Source organism: Cyprinus carpio, chromosome B10, assembly GCF_018340385.1.
Source record: "Cyprinus carpio isolate SPL01 chromosome B10, ASM1834038v1, whole genome shotgun sequence".
In the NCBI taxonomy this organism is placed as follows: Eukaryota; Metazoa; Chordata; class Actinopteri; order Cypriniformes; family Cyprinidae; genus Cyprinus; species Cyprinus carpio.
The window spans coordinates 4376138-4395219 of NC_056606.1; the positions used below are offsets into that span (position 1 = coordinate 4376138).

Here is a 19082-nt window from a genome sequence, read left to right on the forward strand (position 1 = left end):
AGTGCAGACGTCTGTAATGTTACAAAAAAATTTAAGATTTCAAAAAAATGCTTCTCTTTTAAACTTTATATTCATCAAATAAATTAAAATACATAAATAAACAGTTTAAAAAACATATAAAGCAGAACAATGGTTATTTGGAATTGTAATAAAATTTTATAATATTACTGTTAAATGTAATATAAATGTAGCCATGGGGAGCATAAGAGAATTCTTTCAAAAACATAAAAACATAAAAACATTAAAAAAAATAATAATTATAATCTTACTAACCCCAAAACTTTTGATTGGTGGTGTAGTACATCATAAATATTATAAATTTCCGTTGCATTATTACTGACTGCAGAAATTTTAGTTAGGCCATGATAACCCTAGCAGATATGTCGCTCTGTGAGCAATTCTGAAAGACTTGTCAAATGAAAAGATTTCCAGATGAAGAATAGTAAAACTAGTCAAATAAATCATAACTAAAAACACTGTTATCAAGATACTGCGTCACTCCTAATGCAAAACGTCCTTCCTGTTCCGCCAACACATTCAAACTGAGCGATTCATACCTATGGGTGTGTTCATACATTCACTGCATTGCTAGGCATTCCCACAGAGCACTTAGAAGAGGTGAGTGGATCGAGTTTCAGCACAACATTGCCATAATCACCAGAAAAAAACACCTGACAAACACTGGAGCTCCTCATTCGGTCCCGGGCTCCTCTTATCTGACCCCACACTGCTGGAGCCGCGGCTCGGGAACAGATATGTGACCTCTTCCTGGTAAAGTCCACTGACATTGGATCTAAGCAGACAGCAGGTGAGTGAACCGCGCTGTGTGAGAGAGAGAGCATTTATGTGCTGCTACAGTATCACGTTCAGAGAGTTTGTTGATGTAAGTATGCTTGCATATGCATGCTTCTATCGGTTCCCTCATGCAAAGGTGACTTATGTGTACTATGTGAGTTCTGAAATTACCAGGTGCATGTACTATGAAATTACTATAAGGAAGTAAGACATTAAAATATCAACTTCTAATGAATATAAGCAACAGACTTTAAATCTTCATCTAAAATAAGTACTGGACTTGACTGAACTGAATTGTTTTAAATTTAATCGTGATTTGATTCGAGAGTTGTTTGTTTGACAGCATTAGCCCATTAACCCAGCATAGCTCTGCTGACAGGCTTATTTACATACAGATGCACATTTTCCGTGAGTCAAAATCCTTTCAAAGCTGTGTGTGTGTGTTTCTGTGGTTTTTAGAGAGCGTGCTCTGACTTGAATAACCACCACTCCCTCTAATGAACAAATTCACTGAATGTTTCAGGTCTGAGTGAGGGAGTACAGTGAAAGTACAACACACAAGACCGGCAGGCTTTTATTTATTTATTTTTTTATTTTTTTTCCCCATGGCTTTAGTGTTTAAAGGGTAAAGCACAGCATTTTGCAAGGGTCTGTTTGCTAATAACACATTAGCGTGGACCATTTCATCTGCCTTCACTCAAATACCAGAGACTATTCATGCAGAAAAGAGAAAGAAAAAAAACGTGTTTGGACATAGTTGGTTTTTAAAGTTGTTGCATTAAAAATTGGTTTTCTTTGTAGATTGGGTTGGTTTGTTGAAATGAATGCTGGCCAGACAACTTCTGTTATTCAAACTGGTGCTGGAAAATCTTGCTCCAGGTCAGTATTAATATATATTTTATTGGGTAATATTTATATATAATTAATGAAATTATTACGAATTATATTTCTTGCAGTCAAAGGAATATATGTGATATATCACGTGGCAGACTATTATAAATACTACGTAAAGTATGAAAAAAAAAATCAAATCTGAGATTCAAAATAAATTTTAAACCTGGAAAGGAATCTTAAAGTTAAACAGAGTGCTAAAAAATATAGTTTTGAAAATAATAATGATAAAATAAAATGAATAAAACACATAACATGAATAATTAATCATATAATTATTATTGTTGCTGTCGTCGTCGTCATTTACACAGAAAAGCAAGTTCGCTGCAACATGAAACTCTTAACTTTGAAGTGAAAAACATAAATAATGAAAATATTATATATTGATTGTTCTGATATGTCTCTTTCCTACTTAATTATTTATTTATTTTTCAAAGGGCTGAATTTTTCTCTTTATTGAACACCTACAACTGCTTTCTTAAAGACAAATCACACCTGCAGCTCACTGTTCAGGAGGTAAAACAGCATTCTTTATCTTTATGGGTGTTTGTGCATTCGTTACATGGTGCTAAATTAATACAAGTTTGAGTGTTTGACAGCAGTGTGTGCAGCAGTGTTTGCAACCCTATGTGTGGACTTTGAGCCCATGATTATAATTTGACAAAAATAGCATTTTGCTGCCCTCTGCTGTCAAACGCTGAACGCTGTCATGTCTGCTCTAACAGAAAGCTGGGAACGTGACATTTGAAGGCAATCTTGTCATTTCCTGGGGGGTAAAGAAACCCATTCAGTTACAAATACAAGATGAGAAACAGATTTTTCCAAATGAGTCTAAAGTCAAGTCACCAGATCCCATCAGTCCACCTGGAAACAAAAGGTTAGTGTTCGTTTTTTTTTTTTTTTACTGTCTATTTTACTGCTGTTGCATGTATATTCCAGTAAATGGAAAAGTTGTTTCGGCCTATATAGAGATAATTATTATGCGATAAATAAAACGTAAGCTCTTAATGTCAGCATCTATGGCATGAAAGTAATTCAACTTGTTCCTCAGTTCCTCATCCTGTGTTGATGTACTTCCTATTAAAATAAAGTTGAAGTGGGACACATTGAAAGACTCCCGTTTCATTTTTTTTTTTTTTTTTTTTTTTTTTTTTTTAGTAGTAGTCTTCAGTTTAACTTCCCTTTCATTTACATTAGAAATGTATTGTTTGCCAGTCAGAAGTATAGGTGGAAGAGGGAGGGGGCATTCTAGAAAGCATTTGATTGGACAACATGATCAAGTGCTGATGATGAGTCATCAATATTTTTGGTTTATTTTCCAGGAAGCAAATGACAGTAAGCTTTAAAACATCTGCTTAAATTTGACTCATTTGACCTCACAGCTATCTGCACTGAAGCCTTCAAATATCCTATCTTCATTTTCATTCAATGCAAATCTTTGCACAGGCATCCTAAAACATTTCATATGATAACATCTAACGTGGCTGAATGCACATCTACACCATCTACATCGCACAGAAGTCTGTTAACACAACTTAATGTTGCTGAATATAGCTACTGAGAGTGGTTTTGGAAGATCCACATTTTGGTTTTCACCATCTTGATCAAAAAATACTTTCTACTGATAAACTGATGAGGCCAGAATTTAAACGAAAATAGTGTTCTGTGTTATATATGTGACTCTGACCACACACAAAAAAAAAAAAATCGTAAGGGCCAATTTTGGGAAATTGAGATTTATACATCATCTAAAAGTATAAATAAATAAACTTTCCATTGATGTGTGGTTTGTTAGGATAGGACAATATTTGGTCTAGATACAACTATTTGAATATCTGGAATCTGGGGATGCAAAAAAAAAAAAATAATGATTATTGAGAAAATTGCCTTTAAAGTTGTCAAAATTAAGTTCTTGGCAATGCATATTACTAATCAAAACATTTGATACATTTATGGTAGGAAACTTACAAAATATCTTCTTAGGCTACGTCCACACGAAGCCAGAGCTTTCCCTATCCGATCTTTTTTTTCCCCTCGTCTCAAGAAATGTCTGTGTCCACACGAAACCACAAAACCAACACAAAACGATGTAGTAAACATGCCGGACCAGCATGTGGCGCTGTAATTCTGCCACAGAGATACACTAAAAATGGAGAAGAAGACTTGGACTGTGCGCATGAACCTTGCACGTGGTATACAAACGAACATGGAACATTACATTTATTAATCTGTGTTAATGTTAGATAATAAAAAGACAGTCATTCAGTGTTTGTTCATGTTTTTGTTGCTGTTATGTGTCGTAGCATTGTTTGACTAGGGGCGAAACGTGGGCTGATGACGTCATAGTTTCAGAAAATACACGGATTCGCTGTCCACACAAAAACGCAAAGACGGCGTTTTCAGATTTATCCACTCTGGGACCCGGTTTCAAAAAATAGCGGTTTCACCTTCCAAAAATGTCGGATCCGTGTGGACAAAACACCCATCTGATAAAAAATGTGTGCGTATTCACAGAAACGCGTCTCTGTGTGGACGGGGCCTTAGAACATGATCTTTACTTAATATCCTAATCATTTTTGGCATAAAAGAAAAATCTATAATTTTGACCTATACAATGTATTGTTGGCTATTGCTACAAATATACCTGTGCTACTTATGACTGGTTCTGTCTTAATAATAATAAATCCTGTCTACATTGAACGTGGTGATTACACAATCTAATCACAAAGCACAGTTTATGGATTACAGCTTCATTCTTTCGGCACTGGATCGTGTAATATTTTTAAAAGAAATCTGGTTCTCCTTCACTCCCAAAAATACAAGTACCAAGACGAACCAAAAAAAGGTTTTTGTAGCAATGCCATATAAGAACTTTTATGGTTACTCAACTGCTGGTCGTTATTTTCTGTGGTATGAGGCTGTTGACAGTGCATAAGGTGTATTTAACGTGACATCAATGAGAATTACATGATGATAACAAACCCTTGCCAAAGTTATTGCTTTCTATGAGTTGTCTGCTTTTAGACAATAATTGATTAAAGGATAATTTGATGTGAACTGAGTTTAAATGAATGAGCGTCCATAGGCCTGCAGCATCATCTGTATATTTAAAACAGAACTGACTTAACACTAATTAGCTGATGAGGTTTGAGCATCTAAGGCTGAATAAAAAGTCTGCATCAAGATTATAACAGGAAGTCAGTGAACACAAAAACAAACATTCTATCTAAGATAAAATTGCCAATATTTGTTAAAGTTTCTGTCTGTTTTTGATTTGATAAAATGTTCCGGTAGGGGAATGACACGATGGGGAGAATTTGATGATCTTCATCATATTGATAAACTGGAAGAAGCAGGATCCGCAAAACCTGAAAATCCTCCTAAAGGTACTGTGGAATTAGTACTATGGCAACATATGTTATCAGATCTAAGGAAATACATTTAAAAGCAGTATTACTTGATTATTTGAAATGATGTAGTCTGATTACCGCATTAAAGAAATGAACTTGCACATTTAATTAACACTTTTCTACATCTCTCTTTAGACTACATTGAATATGAGAGCAAAACGTTGAGACCTTCCCAACCTGTGCCGATCAGTGAAGAAAGCTCATATCTGATCCGTGCCACGAGTGATGCCTCGCTGGTGAAAATGAGGGTGAAGAGTAAGAAGATGGTAGAAAGTCAGAGGAACAGAAACCATCGCTTCTCCATCAACGGACACTTCTACAACTACAAGGTCTGTAGTTCAACTACCATGAACCACATGTCAAGCCTAAAGCCAGATGTAAATTATCAATAATAGTGTTATTATTATGAGGCTGGGACAGAAAAGTGAAATACAAGTAGGAAATATAACCTCTGAAAAACAACGAATAAATGAATCTGTAAACGGAGAAATTTATTTATGAAATTGTACTGTAAAAATTCCCATTATAAACAGTAAAACCATTACAATTTCTGTGATGGTTTCCGGGTTTCTTTTTTTTTTTTTTCTTTTTTTTTTCAGCAGGGATATCGACATGATTCACCATAAACGTCTTAGTTCCCTTCCGAGATGTGTCCTCTAGGGGTCGCTATGGGGAACTCCTAGAGTGTGACCAGTGTCTGAAGCATACATCTAAACACGACAATAACATTGGCCGGTGAAAGCCAGTGATGTCATCATCCGGCGCGACCATAGTATAAAAGGCGCCGGGAGAACACGTCATCCTCTTCATCGTATTCAGGACTGTTTTGTTTGAAGCATGCATTTCTGGTAACAGCGATTATTCTTCTTCACCATGGCGAGGACAATTAAGGCTTTTAAGAAGTGTGTGGATCCGTGTCCTTGTTATTTGACACCTGATGACACACACAATCTTTGCGTCTTTTGTTTGAGTGAAGAGCGTGCGTGCGATGTCCTCGAGGGGGCAGTTTGCGCACTGCAAGCTTTTTTCTATAAAAAAGCTTTGCTCTCGTTTGTCTCTCTTTTCGAGGAAAGAGGGACACTCATCAGCTCATGTGGTTCAGGTTACTGAGGCTTGGCTTGATTCTGTTCTGTGAGTATACCACAGTCACGTAGGGCCCCTAGGCTGGTTTAATACAGCCTCGTTTACCCCTTAAGCAACGGTGTTTCTAAGTCCATGCTATGGTAAGTGCACACGCTGAGCTTCTGTGCACTTACTAAAATCCACATTGTGATAAGTGTGCATGCTAAGCATTCTGCACACTTTCTAAAATCCTGTATGGTAAGGGTTATGTGCTGTCAGCCTCCTTCCCTTAGTTAGTTTAGGCCCCGGTTCTCACCTTGGGCTCCACTCAACTTATGTATCTCTGTTGATACATTTCTGAGCAGGGTGTTGCTACCAAAGATCTGTCGAGCAGGTATATTCAGATCCGGTGGTAGCCCCCCTGGGTGGCAGGCCAGGGTCTGATTTGATTTTTAGACACCTGGCCGTATCCCCTTAAAGGAATCTCTTTCTTCCGATTCCAAGCCTTGAGCTTGAGGGGGAAGTCGTGGCCTAGTGGTTAGAGAGTTTGACTCCTAATCAAATCAAATCCTGACCCTAAGGTTGTGGGTTCGAGTCTCGGGCCAGCAATACCACGACTAAGGGGCACTTGAGCAAGGCACCGAACCCCCAACTGCTCCCCGGGCGCCGCAGAATAAATGGCTGCCCACTGCTCCGGGTGTGTACATGGTGTGTGTGTGTTCACTGCTGTGTGTGTGCACTTTGGATGGGTTAAAAGCAGAGCACGAATTCTGAGTATGGGTCACCATACTTGGCTGTATGTCACATCACTTTCACTTTCACTTTGACCAAAGGGGATTATGTCACTGACAGCTGTCAAGATGTCCTTTGGGGCAACTCCCATGGCTATGGTAGAGTTGGTACTTAGTGCTCACCATGGTTTCTGGCATGCACTCCCCTCAGCATTGCGGTATGGGTATACCGTTCCCCTAGAGGACGCGGTTTGAAGTTCCCTCGGAAGGGAACATCTCAGGTTATGTATGTAACCATGGTTCCCTGAGAAGGGAACCAGACACTGTATCCTTTAGTTCCCTTGCCATGTTTCGGACGTAAGCTTCAGACAAAGAAGCGGATGACGTGTTCTCCCAGCGCCCTTTTATACTGTGGTCACGCCGGGTAATAACATCATGGGCTGTCACCGGCCAATGTTGTCGTGTTTAGATGTATGCTTCAGACACGGGTCACGCTGAAGGCGTTCCTCATAGCGACCCTTAGAGGACGCAGCTGGGCTAGTTTTGGGTTAGTTCTTAATAGCAGTTGGGCTGGTTTTGTTTTGCAGACCTGGCAACCTTGACCATGGGTCACGTCATTTTAATATGGCAAAATGCATTGAGACCTGACCCGCAACATGTATAATTAAAACACTTTGTTTCAGATTTTTTTTAATCAATTAGCACGAGAGCTCAATTCCAAAATAACGCAGATGGGCATGGAAATTTATGTGGGTGATGTACTGACAACACACAAATGAAAGAACACAGACGCAACATCTCATTTACATATCGACCAATATACCAAGCGCAGCGCAGATTAGCTTATATATAATAGTATAGCCTACATAACTTCCAAAAGATGGTTTGTGCTTGCCTAAGCTGTTAGTAGGCTAAATCTGGCCCTTTGCATAGTGGCTAAACTATTAGAATTGTGATTTTAGGGTTATGTAAGGCAGAACAAGCTCTTTAAAATTCACCCATCAATCATCATTAATTCACCCTCATGTTCAAACTTACTTTCTTGGAATACAAAAAGAGAAATTCTGAATACTTTGTTGGTCATTTTTTCCATGCAGTGAATACAGCTATGTGAATGGGGACTGAAGTTATTATATTAGTTTTATGAGTCTTTATATATATATAGTTTACTGAGTCATTTTGTTTTTGTAGACATCTGTTTTCACGCCATCATTTGGCGCCACCACAAATGTGCACATTAGCAGCCAGATGACAACACAAGAGGTCATTATACAGCTGCTTCAAAAATTTAAAGTAGGTGTTATTACTTACAATTCAATATATAAGCCCCTTAAGGATTTTATGTGTCACTGATTATTTCCACCCTCAATTTCAATAGAAAAAAGAAAAAAAAAAAACACTGTTGACTTTTTTAATGCAGATAGAAAACACTCCAAATGAATTTGCCCTGTACTGCATTCATCAAAGTGGAGGTATGTAGAATTGCTGATTCAGTTTTATATATTTTCAACCTCAGTTAATTCCAAAACTTATGTGGATAAAATAGCTTAAAGCTTAATTCAGTTCTGACTGTAATAGTTTCATTTTCAAGCATAAGACCTACTGTATTTGTGTGTGTGTGTGTGTGTGTGTGTTTGTGTGTGTGTGTGTGTGTGTGTGTGTGTGTGTACATTATTCCATCATTTAGTAACTTTTGTTCCAAGATTCTCCATCCCAGAGCTTAAAGTTTGCTGAAGTTTAATTCCAGAGTCACATTTCTGATCATATATCCATTGTTCACAGAAAAGCGAAGGTTGAGCAGTTCAGACATGCCACTGTGGGTACGTCTTCTACAGGGACCATCAAACAGCATCATGAAAATATTCCTCATGGATGCAGATGAACATGAAATTAGCCTTGATGTAAGTCTAGCTCTTCGGACATTACAGAAATGTGTTTCCTACTCAAACTAAATTTGTGTCAAATTTCCACTGATTTTAATAGGTAGCTCAGTACCTCAATTTAGAGATGCCCATTTTGAAGGTAATTCTGCAGAAGCTGGAGGAGCAAGAGAACCAGGAAGTACAAAGAATAATCGCCAGGTAAGTCTAGAGTACTTTATGAAAAAAACAAAACATGTTTTTGGCAATTAATGCATTTGTTTTATAATATTAACATAAATGAACAATTGTGTTAGTTGAAAGGCTTTCATGCATTTTTTTTCTTTTCATATATAGATATCAAAAGGAACGGAGTGTCTTGTTGCAGTGCTTGAAAAAAAAAGATGCAGTTTAAAACAGAGACATATGTATAAATGAAGTCTTGGCAACAAGAAACTGTTTCCAACTGTTGTGACATCAACCACAGAGTTAAAAGAGAAATGGAAAATTGAACGGAAAGTGAGCGTTCAGGACTACAAGCCAGTAATGATGAGTGTGCGATGTTTAAAAGTGCGTATGTGACTTTTCATGCATAGCTTCACTGTTAAGTTTGTGGTTATAATGTCTAAAATGTAAAATAGTTTTCAAATACATGTAATTACAATATTTATCATGTGAGAAACCAACTAAAATACTGATATTTGATTTGCAGTTTTTTTGTGAATTAACTGTTGCTCTATTCGCTTTATTTTAGGGTCTCTTAACTAGTTTTCCATTTTAAATAAGCTATATCATCAGGAAAAAGAAAATGTCAAGATAAAGAATGTGTGATCGGCTATTCAAAAGTACAAAACTGTAGAGACTTGGGTCCATGTCAAATTAAGCGGATCTTCTGCAGGATATCTTCTGCACCTCATGGTCATCAGTCTTTGGGTCGAGGGTCACCTCAATCTTACATGTCAGTTGCTAAAAAAAAAAAATAAGTAAAAATCTGAAGAGTAATGGTAGTATGCATGTGTAGATTTTTGTCATTTTGGCTACAATCAAGTGTAAAAAAAAAAAAAAAAAAAAAAGAACGAAATAAATCTACCCTTTTTGCCATGCCACATGCCTGAATATCATTATCTTCTGATTTGCGGCATTTTGTCTTTCCAATTGTGGCTTCTATTTTGTAGTTTATCTTATTCGTCACCTGGACACAAAGTTTGGCTGTCATTTAATGTGGATTAATACACATTGACACATATCAGAAAATACATATGAAAACATGAAACCTGTACCTGAGTGCTGGCCGATGTGACATTGATGAGTTTGAAGTATCTCTTTGCTCTGGACTTCGTGTTGAACACCTCTACAGCTTCTTTAGCAGCCTCTTGAACATCTTCCCTCTTGGGATTAGCGAGAGTCCAGCCGCCGAGCAGCTCCACATTTCCTGTGAGACATGGACTGAGAATATCAGTGACAGTACTGGGTCTTGAAGAAACATTTGAAGAGTTTGTGCTCGTGAAAGCCATGGACTGAATGCAAAACATTTGGCATTTTGTAAACAATACAATATAACATGAACAAAGAGCTTACTTGGTACAATTATTGCTTCCTCCAAAGGCTGGTCAGCACTGCTGAAGTGAAACACGGAGAGAAAAGACACGACGAGCAGAAAGCAGATGTCCATGGCTGCCGGCTGTGTGCTCTCTGAGAGAATGAGCCAGTGAATGTGGAGACGGCTTTAGAAATCTGCCATGTAGTCAAGGAATGCCTGACGCCTGAGCCTCACGCCATTCCCGCCAGCGACGCCCACTTACGTAATGATGAATCCACACAGACGGTGAGTCAAGGGAAAACTGTGTGTGGAGGGTGTTTTAGGACAGAAAACGAGGAAATAAACGGTAATCTGCTTACACCGTAAGCTGCCGGCCGGCTGTCAGAACACAGACGGCTCTCGGTGTGTGATTTAACTTCCTGTCACTTACAGGTAAAGATTAAAAAGAGTTTAACTACACTTGAAAACAAACGTCGCTACTTACTTATTGCTACTGTATATCTGATCAACATTTCACCTTTTTTTTTTTTTTTGGACAAAATTCGCAGATATGCCATCGTTTTTATTATTATCAATAATAATAATAATTATTAATAATAATAATACATTTTACCTGGTCTCATGAAAATGCCTATAAATAGTAACGTTACACCAAATACAAACAGAAAATCGTGCTATTATTGATACGCAGAAATTGACTTTGGCGTGCATATGATAAGCACGTGTTTGACGTGCTTTTAATACAGTTTTGGCTGCATATGATCCGCATCTAGCCCACACCCCTAATCCTACCCATTGCGTATCATATGCACGCCAAAGTCAATTTCTGCGTATAAATAATATAGTACGCCAAATCGAAACATTAACTCGTGCTATTGATACAGTACGCATTCTCGTGAGATCGGGTTATACAGAAACAGTATGTAGGCTACTGTATATTATTTTGCATTAGTAGAATACATTTTATTTGATTGATTTCAGTTGTTTACTTTAAATGTGATTTCATAGTGTTCTGTTGGTTGAATTAATTGTTGAATACTGTAAAACATTATATTATATATCAATATTCCTTTAAAAATGTCATAATTGTCCTTATGAATTTTGGCAATTAAATACTACCATTATTATATTTTCTTTTGTATTACACACTTCAATATACAAAAAAAAAAAAAAAAAAAGATTGTTGGACATTATGGTTGAAATTATGGGTGGACAAACACTCTTTTTTGTACAATTTTTGCAAAGTTATGTTGATGATAGGAAGAAGTTAAAAAATACAATTCAAAGCGTCTTGCATACAAAAATACAACAAATTAATACCATACAGACATTTTTATATCAGTATTACATATATTGTAGGTTATTTATTAGGTTATTATTGTAAGTTCAATGTCAAATAAAACTTTAAAATTGATTTCTGAAAGAGAAGTATTTGCATATATAGTGTCAAGTATAATGTCCTCTAATGTTTTCTTAAAAAAAAAAAAAAAATCATATGTTGCTTATACTCCAAACCCTATAATGATTCTTTAAACACTATGCAAATTCTAAACCCCAAAAACATGTTTTGCTGGTCCCAGGAAGATAATCAGTTATTTGTCCTGAACAGTGACGTCTAAATTCCTCTCAAGGCCACGTTTAAAAGCAATCTAGAACATGTGCTACAGAAATCACACCCTCGCTGTATAACAAAACCCCAGACAAAACAATCAGCCCGTAGTCTCATAAAGGCCATGCTGACAGATGAGCTTTTTAAATAAAATATTACCAATGCTCTATAAAATAATTTCCCCTTGTTTACATTTAACTATATTGCACTTTTCTTGTGGCAGTGTGACAGGTCAGTTATCTCATCTGGCCTTAGATCATGTCTGTATGTGATTACATTTCGGACCAGTGTTGACATCCTCTTCGTAATTACAGTGTGTGATGTACTATGTTATTATATCCACTGTTTGTTGATTTGTATATAATGATTTACGCCCATTTAAAAACAAAATATTACAAAACAGTAACAACAATGGTTACAAATCGGTGCTTATCAGGCCCAAGGATTTTTACTTTGTTATGGAAATATCAGGGTGTAAATGAGTAACATCCTCTAAGATCACTCGTGTCATCATCAAGTGTCAGATGATTACAGTCTCTTTTCAGGACTGTGATAACCTCAGTTCACCCGGTCATACTGGTCTACAGTCCCCGTGATAAGCTCAGCCAGACAGGACTCAGTGCTGTTAAAAAGCTCTTCTGTTTTATGAGATTCCTTAAGGACTTGAACCGATGATGAACTCTTAAAACCCCACTGACATATGCAGGCTGATTTGCATGTGTATTTAGGTTAGTGATAAACTAAACGTTTTAAAGATTGACAAATACTGTATTTATCTAAATAATAGGTAAATGTATTTATAATGTTGCATAACATATCCTTTCTGGTTCTGATCATAACTAAAATGTAAAGTAATGAACAACTTTTAGTTTGTTGTATCCTGAGATGTATTTATTGTTTTAGACAAATCAATATATTTTAGAGTTGATATATCGCAAGAAAATATGACCGAAGCAGAACATATAAACTTGATTTCAGTGTGAAATTTTTAACGTTTTTTAAACAAATATTTCTCCAGCAGATGGCAGAATCTTTGTTTTTATTTCCCATGTGTTCGTAAGGACATAATGTATGTATGTGAACTTAGACACCCAAAGTACTCAGGATAGATAAGATTATTACACCATCAACAATTTAAAGGATCAGTTTATCATACACAATTATTGGTTTAAACATTACAAAGTATTTGTGTTTATAAAATTGCTTCTATTTATTTATTTATTTTATAATAAAAAAATGCAATGCAAATTTGACATTAAAAATGTTTAATTATAATTTCCATAATAGCAGGCAAAAGGCCACAATGTCCATCATAGCCATAATTGTCTGGTAGCAACACGGTAACATTACATTAAATACTTCACCCACTGATGTTATATAGGCTAAATCCAGCTAAGTGATGCTTAAGAGGGTCTAAATGTGGATCAGTAGGCTGTTGGTCCTGCACAAATACTTGTTAAACAGAGTTTTCTCTTTTCTTGAGGTCTTTATGGCCAACCATTATTAAGAGTTATTAGTCAGTCATTGTCTAGTCTCTGTTTGAAAGATACAGACCTCTCTTCCTAGTTTCTGTTTGTGGGAGGGTATAAAATATATCTTCATTTGTGTTACAAAGATTAAATAAATATTCTTATGGGTTTGGAACAACATTAGTGGTGATAATGGAGGAATTTTTATTTTATGTGTTTATTATTTCATTAGTTGATTATAAATTGGATTTACTGAATGTGTTCATGGGTGTTGCCTTCTGCATAATTGTGTTGCATAATAATTAGGTCCAGCAATGGTGCGGTTCAGCAGGTGCAGATCATCATCTCCGCCCAGACAATATGGAAACACTGGTCAATCAGCTTTGCCAGACTCTCATCATCATTAACTTCAACTTCTGCTTCCCAAAGAGACAATGTAATTTAATGAAAGTCACTTTTGGTGTCCCACAAGGTTCGGTACTAGGCCCCAAATTGTTTTTAAAATGCTTAAAGTAATTAAAATTGTTCTTTTTGCTGATGACATGAATTTATATTGTTCAGGAAAAATTTGGAACAGTGGAACACTGGAAATCGGATTTTAGTCTTTAAATTGTGGTTTGATGATAATCAAAGTTCATAATATTTAGTAATCGGCTAAGTAATAAAAAAAAACTAATATTTGGATTAATAATGAAGACACAGAGAAAGTGTATGAGAATACATTTCTGGATGTTACAGAAGATTATAAGTTATGCTCATAGTTCCATACATGACTTGTTATGTGGAGGTATGGGCTCATACATATAAAACCAAGTGAAATCCAAAATATATATGTTACTAAAGACAGCAATACAGATTGTAAAGAAAAAAGGAAATGGTAATGAAACAGGAAAGCAAGGAGAAACAAACAAAAAGTCCTTGAAACAGAACTGTAAAAAATGATAAGGATGTGGAAGATCTTATTGAATATGTTTATTGCAGCATAACTGTGACAAATTACATGTGGCCTATTACATGGGGCCTTTATTGGGAAGAATTTGCACAGCGACCTCCAGCGGAGTTTTGGAATAACCATCATAGAAGAAATACAGTATATGGAGATAATCAGACTAGTCCTGAACAAACTGTTGACATTGATAGTTTGTCTGTTGAAAAACCATTAGTGTTCTGTGATTAATGGTGATTTGTATATATATATATATATATATATATATATATATACAGTATATGGAGATTATATATATATATATATATATAATTTTTCTTTCTTTATTTATTATTCCAAGCACCTAGAGCATGTTTGACAGTTCAATCAGGCCTGACAGGTCAAGTTCTATAAATAGTGAACATCAATACACTAAAAGAGTGCTTGTAAAGGATAGAGCGACAGGTAGTCTATAAGAAAGGGCAAAGCAAGGCTGTAGATGTTGTAAATACAAGAACTTTAAACCCGAAAGCCATGAGTAGTCAGCGTTTGAAAGAAGAAAATAATAATAATAATAATAATCAGGTTGATACTTGTACATTTAAACAGCGTTTTTCCAGAATCCACTTCTCTAAATTAATTAAAAACTATGGTTATTGGTTACCCCTGACTCGCGTTGATGTCATTTCAGTTGGACTTGTGAATCAGTTCAATAGAATCGATTCAGTGATTCGCGAATCAAGCAAGCCATCACCAAGGAACAACAGTAGGTTGTCGTCAGAGTCAGACCGGTGAGGTGAATGAGATGAGGTGAGACTGTCTGTGTTAATACAGTAATCTTGTGCTTTAATGTTATCCGCGGTCATGTGAGTACAGTACCGGTTTAGGCTTGTATGTAATTGCTGTTATCTCGGCTAATAAATGTAACGTTAGTCTTTTACATTGAGCAGTGAATTAGCTGATGAGCTAGTTAGCAGCCAAGCTAATGCTAATTTTGTAAGAATAACCCTCGCTAGGCAAAGATGTCCGAATATAATATTGATTTATGTATTAATTTCAACGTAAAATCACAATTGCAGTGCAGTTTTGCAAGACTTAAAACATTACATGCGAGATATCTCGACAGCACGCGTGACATTATACTTTAATACAATGATTTTATATTTAATGTTTTTGATTTTTGGCGTTACATAATATAGTTACGCATTGCCTGTTTGTTTTGTCGTCGTTCTCTGTTTAAATTGAGGTCGTTTTAGAAAACATCTTCGTCGTAGATCTCTGTTTGTGTAACGTTATATTCGGTTACTAATATTCTTATGACTGTTTAATCTGTTCATGTCTTGAAGAGATTATGTGTTCATGATGGTTAGAACTGTTTTAGGGCACTTTCTGCTATCATAACCACATTAAACAATACCACATTGACTTGAGTGTGCTTGTGTCTTCAGCAGATCGGGCTGCGGACCCCTCCATGGAAGAGGCCAGCGATGAGGGGCTTTTACTCCAAGCTGGACTCCTCATCTCTGGGCATGGCGATGCCGCTGAACCTGGCCGTGGAGACTGAGAAAGCTCAGGCCCTGCTCCAGACCTTCAGCACTGCCTCTCTGTTAGCCAGCACGGGCCTGGGCGCTTTCTGCTTCCTCGCCGACCCCTTTCTGACGCTCCCCTTCATCCAGTACCATCTGTGGCTCAGGGCTGTGCTCGATAACGCCGTCCACGGCATCATCGGACTCTGGTCATGGGCCATCATCATTGGTTTGAGGAAGAAAAGTGACTTCTATGAAGTCGTGTTGGCCGGGTTTCTGGCATCTATCATTGACCTGGACCACTTCTACACGGCTGGATCACTGTCACTCAAAGTGAGGCCTTTTCATTTATTATTTAATTAACATTTGAAAACTGATTATTGCACTTTTTTGCCTTTTGTTTCCGCACATTAAAACCTCAGATTCAATTCAACAGGCAGGGTCAGAAATAAAGCAGTCAACCTATAGAGACAGTTATTATGGTGATTTGTTTTCTTTTTTGAACTGTGTTTACAATGATGAAAATCAAAAGCATAAGACAATAACTTTTTGTTTTGTTTTTTTGCATTGCATTGCATTTTATTATTTGAATTTAAAGATGCTTAATTGTTCTGAAAATAATGCATTTATTATTATTTTGTAATATTTTAAATATATATATATTTATATTTTATGTAGAATATTTTTAAAACGTATGCAATTACAGCCAACTAGAAAGCTACCAGATTCTGCTTGTCACTTGTCATGTTAATCTTACAACTTTTAAACATTTAATTTGGCATATTTTTATGAGTGAAATCAATTATTTTCAGTACAAATCCACACAACCAGCCTCCTCAAGCTTCACATAAAACAGACAGGTTTGTTGGCTTAAAATGAATATTATTAAAACCTGGTGTACCTTTTGTCATATGAACAACACATCAGTAATAACACTGATGAAACTTAAATGCATAGTTCACCCAAAAAGAGAAAGCAGCCATCATTAACTAACCTCATGCCATTCTAAACGTACATGATTTTCTTCTGTGGAATGACAAACTAAAGATTTTTATTGATTCAGTAACTGCTCTAATAGATTCAGTGAGTTCAGGGTAATTCAAACTGGCAAATTGGGAGCTTTTTAAATTATTTACTAATAATTTTACTGTTTCAATTGTTAAATCAGTTGTTTTAGGAATTGGAGAGAGATTTTCAACCTTTTTGACTCGAATGCTCCTAGTTGTCCAACCCAATATTTGTGTTATAGACTATATATAAGGTATTTTTAATATTTATTTGATTTCAGACAGATTACATCTTGATTTTTTTTGTTTGTTTTAGTTTCTTGCTAAAAAAAAAAGTATTAATTTGGATCTGCGATTATAAAAGCTGTTTGTGTAGCTTCTCAGTGAACTGTGTAGTAGCCTAAATGCTGCTCCATCTGAAAACACTTGAAAATACCACATTTAATAACGTTTTTACTCCAAATTCACTTCATTCATAACGTCAATCAAGTGTTTGTAATAAATCTTTCTGTGAGATGACAGAATAAGGGACGCAACATATTTCATAGTATTCCAAGCAGTGATAAAGGTTATGTTGATTAGCATTGCATTATTATATACTTGTATATGTATTATATACTTATATAAAATTTTGTGCTGTCAAACCATTGATCACGATTAATCGCATCCAAAATAAAAGTTTTTGTTTACATAATAAATATAGTACACACACACACACACACACACACACATATTATGTATATATAAATACACATTCATACAGTATATATTTTGAAAACATTTACATGTATGTATCCATATTTATTTATACTACAGGGCCATTGAATGCTTGAATCTGATTGGCTGACCAGTGTTCTAAGGTGCAGTCATTTTCAGGCCAGGCAGCTCTTGGCCACATTACATGTAAATATCACTTCAGCAAATGATTTCAGTTATTTTAAAGGTCTGTACATAAATATATAGTAAATTTAATATACGAATATAATTTTTTTCTAAAATATATACATGCATGTGTATTTATATAGACATAATAAATATGCACAGTACAAACACACATTATGTGAACAATAACTTATTTTGGTTGCGATTAATCGCGATTGTTCGTTTGACAGCACTAATAAAATTAAAAATAAGATGAATGCCGATAAACTATATTTGTTGTTTCCATTCAAGAGCGCCCTCTAGCCTTCGGATGGAGATTTACTACTGATCACAGAACCGTGCTTCCCTGACAAGATGCACATAACAATCACAGCTTTTGACTAATCGTGATTTAATTTCGATTAATCGTGCAGCCCTAGGATAAAATGATCATGGCTGACTGCAAATAATGCATTTCTGTATTGGCATCAGTGCTACATTCACTCTAAAGTGATTGTCACATATATCACTTGCCGTTTTAACTGAAGTTTGTGTACTTGTGCAGGCTGCTGTGAATCTGCCGCACAGGCCTCCGCTGCACTGCTCCACCCTGATCCCAGCGCTCTGCTTCTCTCTGCGCCTCCTCATGTGGGCCTGCCAGCTCAAGGACTCCTGGTGCTCCCTGCCCTGGATGCTGTTCATCTCGCTGGCGTCCCACCACATCCGCGACGGCTTTCGGCACGGTCTGTGGTTGTGTCCGTTTGGAAACACGGCGCCCATCTCTTACTGGCTGTACGTCACCATCACAGCCACCCTCCCTCACCTGTGCTCGGTGCTCATGTATCTGACCGGCACCAGAGACATGATCTCCACCAAACACGGAGTCGCCATAGACGTCTGAAACACTGGCTTGATTGTGGGCTCGTTATTTATTCAATTATTTATTTTTTCCCAGCGACAATTTAGCATTGGCTATATTTCCATTAGCTCTTCTCTGCCTCTTTGCCATTCCAACATAATTCGTCCTTATTCCTTGAGAGACTGGCAGTACGTTTGATACTTTTAACTACTGTAGTCATTCAGGAATCAGTGTGAAATCAGGTTGTATTTACTGTGAAGACTGAATATTTTAATATGTATGATGTAGATTAGGGTTGGGCGATTTAAAAAAAAAAAAAAAAAAAAAAAAAAAAAAAAAAAATATATATATATATATATATATATATATATATATATATATATATATATATATATATATATATATTTATTTAAAAAAAAAAAAACTCTTTTGCAGCCTTTTTGTACAATATGCTGTATATGTATAAATATATTTGATATAAAAATCCATTACATAGCAAAAAGAGAAATTACATTATCAAAATTGTATCTCTATTTTG

General features: G+C 36.1%; 3 protein-coding genes across 4 annotated transcripts; 2 read left to right on the forward strand and 1 right to left on the reverse strand.

Annotated features, from left to right (window-relative positions):
* Nucleotides 1-558: 558 nt before the first annotated feature.
* On the forward strand, nucleotides 559-9238 carry LOC109097479 (ras association domain-containing protein 6-like). Its single transcript, XM_042732162.1, has 11 exons — nucleotides 559-808; nucleotides 1597-1674; nucleotides 2124-2202; nucleotides 2412-2563; nucleotides 4981-5072; nucleotides 5232-5425; nucleotides 8081-8182; nucleotides 8310-8361; nucleotides 8672-8790; nucleotides 8873-8970; nucleotides 9106-9238. The coding sequence occupies exons 2-11, from the start codon at nucleotides 1616-1618 to the stop codon at nucleotides 9161-9163; spliced, it is 1005 nt and encodes a 334-aa protein (XP_042588096.1). The 5' UTR covers nucleotides 559-808; nucleotides 1597-1615; the 3' UTR covers nucleotides 9164-9238.
* LOC109097261 (L-cystatin-like) lies at nucleotides 9008-10683 on the reverse strand. The gene is made up of 4 exons (XM_042732163.1): nucleotides 10327-10683; nucleotides 10029-10180; nucleotides 9839-9940; nucleotides 9008-9714 (listed from the first exon to the last, which is right to left on the reverse strand). The coding sequence occupies exons 1-4, from the start codon at nucleotides 10418-10420 to the stop codon at nucleotides 9628-9630; spliced, it is 435 nt and encodes a 144-aa protein (XP_042588097.1). The 5' UTR covers nucleotides 10421-10683; the 3' UTR covers nucleotides 9008-9627.
* A 4237-nt stretch (nucleotides 10684-14920) lies between these two features.
* LOC109097483 (transmembrane protein 267) lies at nucleotides 14921-18844 on the forward strand. Of its 2 annotated transcripts, none has more exons than XM_019111131.2 (3): nucleotides 14921-15101; nucleotides 15743-16150; nucleotides 18251-18844. In XM_019111131.2, exons 2-3 carry the CDS (start codon nucleotides 15779-15781, stop codon nucleotides 18584-18586), a joined length of 708 nt encoding a protein of 235 aa, XP_018966676.1. In that variant the 5' UTR covers nucleotides 14921-15101; nucleotides 15743-15778; the 3' UTR covers nucleotides 18587-18844. The 2 variants fall into 2 exon arrangements, with proteins under 2 accessions (XP_018966676.1, XP_018966675.1); XM_019111130.2 differs by having other exon boundaries at nucleotides 14931-15101; nucleotides 15740-16150.
* Nucleotides 18845-19082: the final 238 nt, after the last annotated feature.

What these genes read in the sequence shown, in the direction of transcription:
- LOC109097483 (XM_019111131.2), top strand. Translation starts at nt 15,779, where the DNA reads ATGAGGGGCTTTTACTCCAAGCTGGACTCCTCATCTCTGGGCATGGCG. An exon ending in CTGGATCACTGTCACTCAAA is followed by an intron (nt 16,151 to 18,250) that starts GTGAGGCCTTTT and finishes GTACTTGTGCAG; the next exon opens with GCTGCTGTGAATCTGCCGCA.
- LOC109097261 (XM_042732163.1), bottom strand. Translation starts at nt 10,420, where the DNA reads ATGGACATCTGCTTTCTGCTCGTCGTGTCTTTTCTCTCCGTGTTTCAC. An exon ending in GGAAGCAATAATTGTACCAA is followed by an intron (nt 10,181 to 10,326) that starts GTAAGCTCTTTG and finishes CATGTCTCACAG; the next exon opens with GAAATGTGGAGCTGCTCGGC. An exon ending in TCACATCGGCCAGCACTCAG is followed by an intron (nt 9,941 to 10,028) that starts GTACAGGTTTCA and finishes CTTTGTGTCCAG; the next exon opens with GTGACGAATAAGATAAACTA.
- LOC109097479 (XM_042732162.1), top strand. Translation starts at nt 1,616, where the DNA reads ATGAATGCTGGCCAGACAACTTCTGTTATTCAAACTGGTGCTGGAAAA. An exon ending in CTGCATTCATCAAAGTGGAG is followed by an intron (nt 8,362 to 8,671) that starts GTATGTAGAATT and finishes CATTGTTCACAG; the next exon opens with AAAAGCGAAGGTTGAGCAGT. An exon ending in GTACAAAGAATAATCGCCAG is followed by an intron (nt 8,971 to 9,105) that starts GTAAGTCTAGAG and finishes TTTCATATATAG; the next exon opens with ATATCAAAAGGAACGGAGTG.